The 14,397-nt window shown below is 42.4% G+C and overlaps 1 protein-coding gene across 3 annotated transcripts; it reads right to left on the bottom strand.

The window, feature by feature from the left end:
• Positions 1 to 842: 842 nt before the first annotated feature.
• On the bottom strand, positions 843 to 3,332 carry tbxtb (T-box transcription factor Tb). Of its 3 annotated transcripts, none has more exons than XM_062401426.1 (8): positions 3,127 to 3,332; positions 2,762 to 3,026; positions 2,509 to 2,643; positions 2,251 to 2,312; positions 2,090 to 2,151; positions 1,809 to 1,985; positions 1,336 to 1,468; positions 843 to 1,113 (listed from the first exon to the last, which is right to left on the bottom strand). In XM_062401426.1, exons 1-8 carry the CDS (start codon positions 3,330 to 3,332, stop codon positions 843 to 845), a joined length of 1,311 nt encoding a protein of 436 aa, XP_062257410.1. The 3 variants fall into 3 exon arrangements, with proteins under 3 accessions (XP_062257410.1, XP_062257411.1, XP_062257412.1); XM_062401427.1 differs by having other exon boundaries at positions 1,809 to 1,982; XM_062401428.1 differs by lacking the exon at positions 1,809 to 1,985.
• Positions 3,333 to 14,397: the final 11,065 nt, after the last annotated feature.

Genomic DNA, 14,397 nt, shown 5'->3' with positions numbered 1-14,397 from the left:
AGTTATTTTTAGTTACTTTAGTTGTCATTTCACTCTCCTAATCAAAAAAAACTCACACTCCCACCATCCTCATTATAACCTACATATAGTGGCTATAGTTCCTGTTACTGTAGTAAATCTTAAACATGCACAATGAGAACAGTGCAGCACTGATTCCACTCCATAGGAAATAGGAACACACACTGTGACCAAAGTGGATGAATTATGACAACTTGAAAACTAGGTGCAGACCAGTGTAGTGAGCAATGAGCAACAGGAAGTGAAGCACATGGTCTTAAAATCAGCCAAACAAGAGACCTTGACATGTTGTTTTTAATGACATAGAGAATCATCTGTGGAACAGAGTATTTACAAGTTCTCCTCTCGATTGAATCATTCAAATCATCTCGAACATAAGAACTCAAACACGGTCATGGAAGCACAAAAAGCTTCATCATTCTATTTACAGTAAATCCTCAATTGCTTCCTCATTCACACTATAAACAATGTTTACATTTTCAGCTGTATATGTTGTATTTGCTTAATTCTGTGAATATCATGGATTAATGCTTAACATAAGCAGGTTCAAATGTTTTTGGGTCACAAATAGTAAAATACTTGACTTTTTGCTGCTCTGCTGAACATAAAAATCTGATGGAATATCAACCAAAATATATACTTTATATGAAATATTGAATCATAATACATACGTAAACCCTACGTGTTTTTTTATAGAAAATATACCTTCCGGTTCAAGAACTCTATTTTTATTTGACCAAAAGAAATGTGGATATCTGTTTGATTCAAACGATCTTAGATTAATTCAAGCTCCCTGAAAACATCTCTAAACCAGGACCCTCCCATCAAAGGGACGGGGGTGTGACAGGGGTCCAGGATGATTGGATTCGTGCGTGTGGAGAGGCGTCGTACTGAGCTGTGTCATGCACATCAGGGGCAGCGCCGCTGTCATACATGGGAGAGCCAGAGGAGGGCACTGTGACTGAGTGAGCCAGGCCTGGGTAGTAGTTGCTGGACCCTCGCAGGACCTGGGATGTCAGGCTGTTGTTTAAGTCTCCATTCTGGGACACTGGGGTCAGGGGTGAGTTACTCACTGACCACAAGCTGGTGTACTGACTGCAGAGAGATGGACAGGAAAACATCTCACTCATCTATTCTTGGAATCTTTTTTCAGGTATGTACAACAACAAGTTTAAAACAGAAACATCAGTGAAGAGATGGAAACTGCATCCATTTAGGAATAAAGGCAATCTCTTATATTTTTCTTGTGTATGTTTCCTAAATGTTTTTAATGTTGAGAGGATGCAATGAAAAAAAATAAAGAGCGATCACACGAACCTAGAGTTGGTACCAGAGGTGGAATTGTGGGCCATGGGCATCATGCTGGAGTGTGATGGCATCTGCAGACTGGACCAGTTATCATGGTTTGAGAGCATGGACAGACAAGCTGATGAGTTATCGGAGTAGCCAGCTGCAAAAAGAAGCATTGGGGTTACGGAGGCGTACAGGACACAAGTGGTTTCAAATGTGTTCGTCAGAAACCAAACCCTCTATCACTAGATCAGTTGTTTCTCAGATTTGTATCTCTGATAGCAGCAGCTATGACAGTCAAAGGTGTGAATCTTCTGGCCGCACATTCCTCTTCTGAAGCCAGGCCATTTACAGCTCTGTGGCTCCACTCACACAAAAGCCAGAGGAATGCACAACATTCCTCACGCTGCAACATTTGTTTGCGTTTCTTGTTAATAGCCGGGGAGGAAGTGGTGTGATTCCTGAATGCATGAAGGTGAAAGGTGGAGGAGGGCACTCACTGGGCGAGTTGGTCCGATGGGCGTACCGGCTGGTGTACGGGGCAGAGCGGTGGTTCCTCAGGGTGGAGTAGCGTTCACAGCCGTGGGATGGCGAAAGGGACATGGGACCCCCAAACTGGCCATGGGGACTGGCAGGGGGGCAGAGAGAGCCTGCGCCAGGAATAAACCAGCCACCTACTGGCTCCACAAGAGAACAGACATGATGGGACCATTTGAGCTCTATATAAATTACCTTTCTGTAAAGCATGACAAATTGGGGATAAATTATTGTGTACACTTACATTGAGAGTAAGTTGTTTGTTGGTTTTCATTGGCATCTTCTCTGGTATCTCTGGTATCACTTCTGCAAAAATACAGTAAGACATAATTAATTTCTGTGAGACAGATTGCTGGACTCAATTTGTTTCTTACATCCTGTAAAGTACGTCACATGTAGTCTTACCTCTCCTTTGAATCCAGGAAGGCCTTGGCAAAAGGATTGTACTTTATTTTAAGAGCAGTTACCTAGAACCACAAAATAAACGACAAAAAAGCATCAGGAAAGTGTGTTTGGCATCATTAAACTCACTTAAGATCCAAATGCAAAGCGTGCGTAAAACTACGGAGATCATTTTACGCACTTACAACAAACATCGTTGTTGTAAAAGAAGCATTTTTTTAAATGCGTGTTTATTTAAAAAAAATCATTATTACTACCAACCTCTTCGTTTTGGTATGCAGTTACTGCAATGAACTGTGTCTCTGGGAAACAGTGGCTGGTGATCATCCTCCTCGGGCCTCCGACGCGCACGATGTGGATGCGTGGCTCGTACTTGTGCAAGGAATTTAACATAATCTGAAAAACAACGCATTAGAACAGACATTGTGATTTCGTATTATCGAGTTATATTTTTCATTTCGATAAAATATTATCTGAAAGGAAACCTGCACAAAAGTACAACTCGTCTCCTCACCTGACCGCCTCCGTTGAGTTTATTGGTGAGTTTCACTTTACTACAAGAGACCGGAGCTTTCATCCAGTGCGCTCCGAAGTTGGGGGAGTCTGGATGGATATACACGCAGCTGGGAGTCTGAGGCTCGGGCTTCCCACCGGGGACCCACTCCCCGTTCACATATTTCCACCTGTGGTTGTCCGCAGACACAAAGTCCAGCAAAAAAGAATACATGGCGTTCGGGTCCAGCCCGGACACGTTGACTTTCAGCACAGGAAACATGCGCCTTGATGAAAATAATAACAGAATAAAAAGTAACACATATTATATTAAAAGTGTGGTGTTCAGTATGTTTGTCAACATGGGATGTTCTTTCTTGTGCTTACCTGCCGTTCTTCGTCACTATCATTTCATTTGTAAGATCCTTAAATTTCTGCCAAAGCTCGTTCTCATCCAGGGTCACCTTCAGCTCCCTCTCCGTGGGGTCGCCCTTCTCGCTGCCGGCCTGCAGCTCACTCTCCACCGCACTGAGGAGGTGGTCCACCCGGTAATTGCTGGCCTTCCCGGAGCACTCACCGGCGCCTGAGGCCATCCTGTCCAACAGCTCCAGGGCGAAATATTTGTGATCTCCCGGTCAGATAAAAATAAAGATGAAATTTTGCCTCTGAGTCTTTATTTTCTGTTCGTGTCTCCAGAGTGACACACTTTATCCGAGGACGATCACTGTCCGAATATATAGAGAGAAGAGGAGCTCCATGTCAGGATGGGTGTTTGGGGCGGAGGTGGTTGGCTCGTCTCCTCTTTGATCTTTGCGGGCTTGTTGCTGATTGGCTGGGAGCGGCCATATCACCGAGGTCCGCAGGATGACAGAGAAGTGAATGGAGCAGTTGAACCTACTTTATTACATCAACCTTTAAATATTGACACTTAGATCAAAGTCACACCTGCAAGAGCTAAACCACTAGTCTGACCGTCCCTGGTCCGTCTTCAGTGCCACAAGGATTACATTTGTCTCTATTCTCACTTCAGCATGTTTATTTCTTGTGCCATCGAGCACTGTCGAAAACATTGTTGATAACACATCTGGGTGACATGTTTCATTTCAAGATGAACATGGCCACTGCTGTTTATTATGGAGTATCTCAAACAACACCTTTTTTTAAATCTTAAAATAGTGACCAACAAATAAATCATCTACTGCTGATTGTTTGAGGTTTTCTCAAATCGCAGGTGAATGATCTGAAAAAGTTATGAGTCAATCCAATGTGGTTAGGGTTAGAATAACTCAGCTAAGGTAAGTCAGGAAGTATTAAGACACACCAAAGCAGTGTTGATTTAGGTTATTTCATTGGATTTTTCTTAGATAATTCCTGCCTTGTGATTTTATAGATAAAAAAAAACAGATAATATGGCAAAAAAACGGGCTTTAAGTTTCATAAATAGAACCAACTGCTGGCCATACATTATCATCAACTTGTGTTATAACAATAATAATAATAATAACTTATATTATGTAAATCATTGTAGATTTTATTCATATAGTAGTTTTAAAAATGCTCTGACACTTGCATGGAAAGCCAATTAAAATTAAAAAAAAAATATTAAAAAAACACATTGTACTCACACATTGAAATATAAATTACACATCACAATCACTCTTTAAAAACGGTTGTAAAGAAGTGGAGTTTGTGTTTATAAACTTTACATAGTTATAGCGATACTTTAATTTCATAAAATTCACACACGCATTAGTTCTTTAAAATGCGCTAAACCAATGAAAGAGATGGCATAAGAATTATTAAAATATAAAAAAATTGATTGAAATAGATAGTTGCTATTTTAGAATGTAATATGTATGTATGACAGTATCAAATTGTGTAAAATGGGTTAATCACAACTTGGACAAAAACTGGACATATTACTGATAAAAAGGTGATTTCTTCAATGATCTTTGTTTTCTGTGTAGTTCCTCCACCGTTTAAACACACGGTCAAGGATCTAAAGTGAGAAGAAAAATGAAGATATATTAAAAAAAAGTAATCTTTAGAAAAATTACCTCACTGTAAGAAATCATTTTACCTGTCTGTGCTTTTGTATCCTCTATGGATAAGGGATCAGGTGTTTTCCGGCCCAACACACTACTGTGTCCAAGTCCAGAGTCTCAAAACAACGGAGGCTGCCAAGAAAACACCACGAAACATGCCAAGTGAGAATCCCTCCTCTGTCTCCAACAAACAAGTACAAAAACAAGGTTTAGAGTATTTGTTTTCATGCACCTGGACGGGGTCATTCAGTTCAGCTGTTGGGGAAATGGAGGTTTTCTGGACACTTGTCTGTTTCAGGTCACTGAGGGGTGGCTGGTTGGTTTGGCTCATCTTTCCTTGTTTGGGGTTAATACCTGGAAGAACCTGTGGAAGAACAAGAGTGGAAAACACATTTACATCCAGAGTGGAGGTGATGTGCTGCATCAGGAGCTCGCTCACAAATAACCACTGTATGCAGGTGATTCTATTCGGTGCGACCTGTTTCCATGACGGCTTCCAACACAAATAAAATATAAAGCTTACAAACATCAAATGGCAGATAGCGTGTGACAGCTACGTGTAAGCTTCCATAGCGCTCTGTGGTGTTGTGTTGTGTTGTGGCTGGTTTGGGTTACTAACCAGATCTCGGACGCCTCGCTCCTCCTGCCAGCACAGTGAGTCTCTCTCTCTATCCAACAGTCTGGACCAGAGTTCACAGCAAGCAGAGAAAAACAAACCCCACTCAGTTTAAAGAGCAGTTGAAATGCTTGTTTGACGACGCTCCTGCTCTTCTGTCTCCTAACGCTAATCAAAAGATCCAATTCAAACTCATAGGAAGGGGATAAAATCTCAGAACCTTGCAACAATACCAACCTTTGGGAAAAAGCCATGTTGGTCAAGCAAAGACGATGCATTTGTCTCAGCCGTCTCAAGTAAACCTCTGCTCTCGTGCTCTGCTCAGGAATCTCAGGTGTCTGGTTTCGAGAAAAAAGTGAAGGATTGTCATGTGTCGTCCTGTGCTGGGAAACCACACACTGTCACCAAAAGAGGCGACGTTGACGGCTGACCTACCAGATCAGGCATCTTGCTTCGGAAGCTCCTCATGATGTTGGGCTGCAGAGTTGCAAATGTGGGGGCTTTCATCTAAAGGTGGCACATATTACATTCATTTATCATTTCCTTGTCCATTAATCCTCAAGTCATTTAAAATGAGCCACCCCTGGGTATGAGCTGAGATAACCAGTGGTGTAAAAGTCGGAGGTGTCATAGCCAGTGTTATTTCCCACTGTCCTAGTGTTCGGTTTGGTGCCTTTCTCTACTTCTCCAACACCCCACCCAGTGCTGACTGTCCCACTTGGCCACTTCCTGATGTGAGACTGCAGCACTGTGAATTAACGTTATTGCTCTATGGTAGCAATAGATCTCCCAGCCCATTGCCTCTTCCATCAGAGGGTAAAATGCAGGTGCAAGTCAAGTAAACACATTAAAGCATGTGTTCACTCTGCTTCTTTTTAAAGATTAAAGGACCGTCACGGATCAATCCAATCCCGATCAACATAAATCACTTTATGTTCCTGCTTACAATTTGGCAAAACATTCTATCGACTCAGTTTTGTGAAATCAACTATGAGGCACAAATGTATAATGTGCCTGATAATATAGCCTGTGTAGATGGATTTACAAAACCTAAACTCTTAAATATACAATATAATGTTACAACAGGTTTCTTGAACATAACCAGGAAAATGACCATAGAGTTGAGCTAACACCTTGCGATTCCTCCATGTTAATGTCAGGGATATAAAAAAGTAGATTTGTGGATCAGGACAAACAAGATGTTAGAATATATACATTATCATTTCTAACTTAAATGTATTCTTTCACGACCTAATAAGTGAAGATGCAGCCTGCGTCAGGACAATTAACCTATCACTCATATAATGAAGCGATAGACATGTTAGAAATAAGAATACATTATACTTCAGAACAATATAACAAACTCAGGACATGTAGTTTATGAGGGTATGGTGGTTGTGGTGCCCTGACTTCCCCACATTCCAACTCGTCCATATGGTACGTACTATAGGTGCCTCACAAACACTCAAAGCTGGACAGGGGTGTCAGGCCTCTCTGGCAGCGGTGAATCTGAGACGTCAACTCAAAAAGCCGCGGTGAGTAATGTTTTCACCAGTCCTGTCTGACTTCTGTTTGCCTTCCACTGCTCTCCCTCCACCCAGGCTCATCCTCTGTTTGCTCAGGCCCAATTTGACACAGAGGTGAGAGGAAAAATGAGTCCTGCGTGCTCGTCCGTATGTGCCCAGCTCAGCACCTGAGCATCACCTCATCTCTCATCTGACTTTTCTTTTCCAGCCTCTCCCTTCATCATTGCTATCGTTGTAAAGATTCAAAATAAATGCTAAGTCAAGACGTGGTGGCTGATGGCAGCTTGTTGATTCCTGCACAGAGACAAGAGTGGCCCCCACTTTATTTAATGGAAGCTATATCGCTTTTTTCCATTAGACTGATATAAAGATGAAGCTTCGGGTTGACTGATGTCTGTAGCGGTTGCGACGAGCAGCGAAAATATGCTTGACCAGTTGTGTTTGAATGTCTGTGTATATGCTAGAAAACAGAAAAGTAAAGCCACAAGTAACACTTATTAAAATACGACGTATCCGCCACATTTATTTTTGGTTGTGCTTAAAGTTAGTGATAGGATTAGCTGGGAGAGCAGAGCCGTATATGACCTGGCTCTTTGAACGGCACTAGTCTGTGAAAAAGTAACTGTGAACCAGCACTAGTAACTGCCCGGGACTGGAACCTGGTTGGCGTTGGTGCAGATTTATTATTATTATTCATTAAAACATTGGCGGGGACGTGTTTCAGCCGCCAATGATGGAACATTTGTCTGTCACAAAGGATGAAGACTCCTAAAATTGAGACACAGTTTATGTCTTGTTCATTGAGGGTCATGTGGGGCTAAAACCAATGGCATCTGACACTGGGCGAGTAAACCCAGGTCGCCCTCCAGTCTATCACAGAGAGACAAACAACCATACACGCCAAAACTCACTTCACTAAGTCTCTAATTAACCCACCCTGTATGTCTTTGGACTGAAAAAGGATGTCAGAAAACCCAGGGAAAACCCACACATGAAAATTGTACACAAAAGGCCCTAGTCGGCTGTGAGGCAACAGTTGGAATGACTGCACCACTAAAACTGCAGAATGAGAGGAGGCTAAACTAGTAACAAAGGAAACACATTTTATCCCACATTGATCCATGTCACTGCTGATCAGGGTGGGTTTAAAGAGGCAGTTGAGTGAACACTGCTGTGTGTGTTTACCTCTCACTGGCCCTGTAAGGTGAGAATACTGCCTCTGTGGTTTTGACACCGACCTTTTGAAACACTGGCTCAATTGCATCCTTCTCCTGGCTGCCCCCGAGGATCAGCTCAGTAGAACTCTCTCCTGGACCAGGCCATTTCTCTAAAAACCTACAGACACACACAAATGTGTAGTAAGTTAGTCTCAAAGAAAAACTGCGTCATCCCTTCACAACCGTGTAAAACCCCCATTTATCAGCTCTCTTGCTGCCTTGATATGTGACCTGCACATAAAATGTCGGCTTGTTAATATATTCCTAACGGTGTGCTACTTCACAGGAGCAGCCATATTGTGGTGCTGCTCACAACCGATAACACTGCACACTCGGGTGACAACACACTTTGTCTGCTGGGTGCAAACTGGCTGCGGGGAGGTGTCCTGAGCAAGGCCGCGTTTACTCACAGGACAGTGCAGCAGGTAGCAGATCTATACAAACCCCATGTGCCGTGCAGGATGCAGGTGGAGGAATGAGGGGGAGAACCCCTGCACTCATACATGCACACTATTCATGCTCAAGAAGCTTGAATGTGAAAAAAATCCAATTACTCTTTAAAAGTGTTGACCTGAAGGTTCCTACAAAATAGGCAGCAGCAGCACCAGCCATTAAGGTCAATTTATAGTAATAGACGTGGTATGTTCTGGTAAATTTAATTTTGCTGATCAGTACTGCTTACTTGTGAAATTCAACATGTTGACGGGACTATGACCAGATGGCCACAAATATAAAGAATTACAGCTTCCACTTTCCAATTAATCACAGCAGCTAATAATAAAGGTATAAATAGCTTCAAACAGGACAGATTGGAGAAATCTGCTCATTACTTATATAGAAAATAGCTTTTTCCAACTCCATATTTTGGCTTCAGCTCTAATTGCTTTTATTTTGGGTATTTCTCATGGAGGCGGGGAATGCGTTGATGGCACAGGCGGGCTGGGTGTGCGGCGGGTGGAGGGGTGAGCTCCTTTCTCCATGTTTGTCTGTGGAGTGGTGCGATTTCACACTGATGGAAGACTTGTCGGCGCTGGTCCTCACACGCCTTCTTACCGAGCTCCTAATGTCCCCAAGCCAATGTGCAGCTTCACAGTGGCAGCCTCGTACTAACATCATACATAGTCCTACTAAACACAGCTCAGCCCTAATTAACAGTATGACACTGTTCTGTTATACATTCACAGCATGCAAACACATGGGACACAGAGGCTGAGGAGAACAGGTGCAACCAGTGAAGGCGGATCTGATCTCTGAGTTTCATTTCTTCACATTAAAAATAAAAACAGTGGCAAAGAATAATTCTGAAATGTGTATTTGAAACTTTGTCTGGATGTAGTTGCCTCTTGTTGTGTTATTGGGTATAGCGACACAACAAACAGCCAAAGACCATGTAGGAAAGGTTTTTCTCAAGTATATATAAATCACTGTTTCAGGCTGTTCAAATACAAAAAGATTATATATATGGAAAGAGGGTTTAAATTTTTTAAATTGTGGCACACTTGAACTTGATTTAAAGTGATATTAAGCTGAAACAGCAGATAAAAAAGTAAGTGCTGAAGGTTTATATTTGCAAAAGGGCTGACATTTTAATTTCAAGTTCTCTGAGAAGTTGAAATATCAGAGCAAGAAGTGTCAGTCTTGATGGAAATGTGTCGTTTTTTGTGTATGTGTAAGTTAATGACCTAAAAGACAGCTGAACTTTTATCTAGGTCCTAAAGCTAAATAATATTGTTTTTATAGCAGGTGGAATACTTAAAGCACATAACTAATGATGAGTGGAACCACAAACAGGCTCTCACATTACCTCTCCACTCTCCGCAAATGGAGCTCTGTTTGCCTGGAAGCCCATAAAGCTTTAAAAGGAAAGAAACTCTCCAAACATTTTGACATCTGCTCACAGTGCTGGCATGAAGTGACACCACCGACCCAATTGCTATATCTTTGTTGCAGTGGATATAATTACGACCCCCCCCCCCCCCCCCCCGATGATGTTTGCAAGAGTCGGAGCAGAGCATCCCAGTGGGGGGGAGGCTGCGCAGCACAGGGGTCGGGTCGGAGTTTGGCCCTCTCACTTCTACGTGAGTCCTCAGCTCTCTCCTGCAGAAGGGTGCGTGCTGAACAAGCCTCCAGTGGAGTCTGTGTTTGCACTTGAAGGCAGCGCAAACAAAGATCCAGAGGTGAGACCAGAGGCCTCTGCAGCTGAGTACCATCTCCAAAGCCTAAACCTTTGAAATGTAAAACACCAGATCTACTAGAGGTCCTCAATTATAATGAATATACTATAAGCCTTTCATTATCTGTGATGAACATTTATTAAATCTCCTCAAAAACCACGTATATATGGGTTCATACATGGTTTGAAGCTACAATTATGTATATTTATTTATCTACTTGATAAACGTAGCCACTGAAATATGTATTGCAGGAGGAAAACTTATGAGTATTCTTAGTGGTCCATACAGAACCTGATGAAACATAAATGCAGACTTATTGAAGCGTAGATAAACACAACCTGGGACAGCAAACGGCATCCTCCTCTTCTCTATCCTCAGAGGTGCAGGGCTGGGTTTGTTCTGACTTCTTGCTTTGAGACGTCAAATCAGCTGCAGACCTGCTTCCCAGCACTGTTCACATTAAGACATCATAACATCACATGTATAGTCTTTAAACGCACCGTATCTCTAAAGTTGTGTTATCGGAGCTGAAACTTAACTCTTTTTCCGGACATCCTGCAGACTTCTCTGCAGCTGTGATGGGGGACTGTTGTACTTGATGCACTTGTAAAAGGCCTCCAGCTCGTGGTGGGTTCTCAGGCGCCCGCGCTCCACTAACTGCTTCTGCAGGTCAAAGATCTCAGAAAAAAGGGATTTTGATGCATGTTATAATGAGGAATGAGACCTTTTGCTTTCGGTGTTATGAAACTGACAGTGATCTACCTGGTAGTAGCTGGTTTTGGGGAGCGACCTGAGGTACGAGTCGTTGTGCTGCAGCTTGGAGACGGCCAGCTTCTTTTGTTTCTGAGCGGAGGAGAGGGGAGAAGGCGGCAGACAGACGGTCAGAGACAGGAAATGAGGGAAAAGGGATCTTAAAGTGAGCCTCCCTTGTTTCAGGGGCTGGGAACCAGAGCACACACAACAAATGAGAAGTAAACACGCAGCCACAGGAAGTCATTCAACTGCACCAAGGACCAATTAGGCCCCAGCAGGTGTTGTTGCCCCTGCTTTGGTCCTGCCTCACCGACATGTCTGTGACAGAGCCTCTCCATCCCAGTTAAGGAAAATTTGCTCAGCAACTTGAAGCAAAGGATTCCAAGTGGAGGGTCTCTAAAGTCCTTTATTGCGCTGTGTCTTTATCCCCCCCATCTCAAGTGCAAGTCATTAGAGGGGACAATTACATCCTCCTGAAGGAGCTCAGCTTTTATAGGAGGGGAAGATAAGACAGGATCTCTCTCATGTTAGACCCCCACCTCGGCGAAGCTTATTGCTCTTTTCACACCCACTTAGGACAGAGACAACAAAAAGTCAATCACAACGGAAGGAGAAATATGCACAAATTAAACAAAAACTAAAAACTAAAACTAAATTTGTCAGTCATGGATTTTAAATTTCATGTCAGGCCGAAATTTGATTTTAGAAACGCTGACACCAGAACAGAAAGATCCTTTGCATTTCTGTGGCAGGTTTGTCGGAGAAAGAAAGTGGACAAACCCTAATATCTTTTCAGAATGTTTTGCCTAGAAATTGAAATATGGAAATTAATACTTGCAAATTAGTCAACCTTGAAAATCAGGGTTGCTGTCGATATTTAATCGAACCTGAATTGAATCTATTGGACGTCTGTCCTATCAGATCATGATCCAAGAGATATGTCCAGACTGGAAACAGCAAGTTAATTATATTAAAATTCATACGCTAGCTGCTAATATGTTCAAAATGATGAACAGTTTTTGAGTGTATTTCTGATACTGTTCAGGACATTAAGAATGACAGGAATAAGTTCTATTATCATGTTGAGGACGTGCATTTTACTCCAGGAGTAAAAGTGAAGGTGATGCAGGTTCTGGGTTGTTGTGTATTAGAGCAGAGATTCAGTTTATTGCAGAGATAATGGCCAGTGGGGCCTGAAGCAAAGTATCTGGCCCCTCACTCTCATAGTTTACTTCAAAATGTTCTTACTCTGGTTACAAATATAAATCCAACATTGGTGTAAATCTCCCAAAATGACCTTGTTACATTTAAAACTGTCAACACATGAAGAAAAGAGGGTAAACTGTGTAAAACAACTGTGCTGGGTTGTTTGGTTTGAGCATCATGATGTGATGAAGTGAAGCCTCATTAACTCACATGAACAACGCAGATTTAGAGTCAAATACTATTCATATCATTGAATCGAGCTCCGCATGGATTCCAATAGAAATGTTGATTTTCCACACTAGATAGTGATATCCTGGCCTTTGGGTAGTGACAACAACACCAACAGTATTTTCATTCAGCTCTAAATGAGGCAGACCCCTGTTATTGTGTGTTTGCGTAGCGCCTTAACTACACTTCATACTTGTGTTCTGTGTGTGAGTCATTTTAGTTGCCATGTGAGTATTACTACAAGCTTGTATAAGTCTGCAAGCCCTCGGTTGCTGTTGGGAAGATGCATCTGCTCTAGCTTGAAGAACCCCCCCACCCCACCTCCTATCCATCCTCCTGATGTGTGAACACTTACTGACCCCTGGTGTAAAGTGTTAAGACTGGATAACCAACCAGGCGAGAAATCTCTCATTTATTTATGTCAGGTGGGTTTGACCTGATTAACTCTACTAAGGAGGTTATGTTTCCACCCCTGTAGCGATTGCCACAAAAATTGGAGTAAGGATGTGGGTCAGGGAAGAATTACTGGGGTTTCCAGGTTGATCCAGATCCAGAAGAAATTATTGTAATCACTTTCACAGTGAGATAGGGCATTTTTCAACATTTTCACAGATTCTTCAGTGAATAATTCAGCTAGATGAGAAAATCTATGTTGATTTAGGTGAATGATATCTATTAGTGTGTGACATTTGGTGCAGCTCAGTCGAGTTTAAGAGGACTCTCACATAGGTGTGTGCTGCACTGAGCACCTTTCTAATCTGTTCTGTGTTTTATGTCATGGCCTTGTGTCCAAATCTAATTTTAAGAGCTTTAGTTTATATTGCACTCATATAGTTAATATTTCTAAGTGAACTTGTTGAATAAAATAACCCAAAATTATTATGACACAGAACCCTGGGCCTGGTCATTTAAAATTAAAATGCTTTTACTTTGATTATGGTGTGATACATTTTGTAGGCATAATAATCTGGAGAAAAATATAGTTCTACAGATAATGACAACTGACTTTTCATTGGAACCCTTTATATTTGAATGTCTTTCTCTGCACACGACGTGCATAAAGTGTCCTAATGATTTACCTGCTCTGATTCGTGCTCTGACTTTGCTCTGAGCTCATCGTCTCTCTGCTGCAGCAGCACTCTCTGTGAGTGGACCTTGTCTTTGAGCAGAGCAGCGCAGCGACAAGACAGAGCATCTCTGAGGTGGTGCATGTTCCTGTATGCCTCTAGATGGCGCTGGAGGATAACAAAACGGAGACATTGAAGGAACTGAGGGAAATAAGCTGAAAGGAAGTGTTACTTAAGTGTGAAGCAAGGCAGAGAGCAGAGTCACAGTGTTGATTACAAATAATATCATCAGCACATTATGGATTGTGTTATTGTTTCTTTGTGTTAGTACAAATACAACATGTATCAACCTGATCCAGCTGAGCCTGACGCCGGATTCTGGCCTCTGGGTCTGAGCTGCAGTCCTGCACTCCCTTCTTCCTCCTCCAGGGATCAACTGTCACTTCATCCCCTGCCTATGGGGGGGGGGGGGGAAGACAGTTTAGCTGGTTTTGGAGTGAATCCTTCAGTTCGCCCGAGTGAAGATTAAAAAAAGAATGCATCTCTGGTAATCCCTCTCGTCTGTCGAGAGCATCCTCCCACACAACAGCCTGACTGTGTGTTCCTGCGATGCTTAAAAAAAGAGGCCCAGAAGGAAATACGCAGGATTAATAAAACCCACCTCCTCTCCTACAAATCCCTCACCTTTTTCCTCATCCTCTGCTCTTTATTGAGTGCCTGTAATCTCAGTACGATGAAGAATGACAATATAAGGATATTACAAAGGGAGTGTTCAGGGACAGGTTTCACGACTACACCTTGAGGTAGATGTATCCCGGCAAAGAGA

The sequence above is a fragment of the Platichthys flesus genome, chromosome 12, assembly GCF_949316205.1.
Source record: "Platichthys flesus chromosome 12, fPlaFle2.1, whole genome shotgun sequence".
Taxonomy (NCBI): Eukaryota; Metazoa; Chordata; class Actinopteri; order Pleuronectiformes; family Pleuronectidae; genus Platichthys; species Platichthys flesus.
This window is presented reverse-complemented; position numbering and strand designations above follow the sequence as displayed.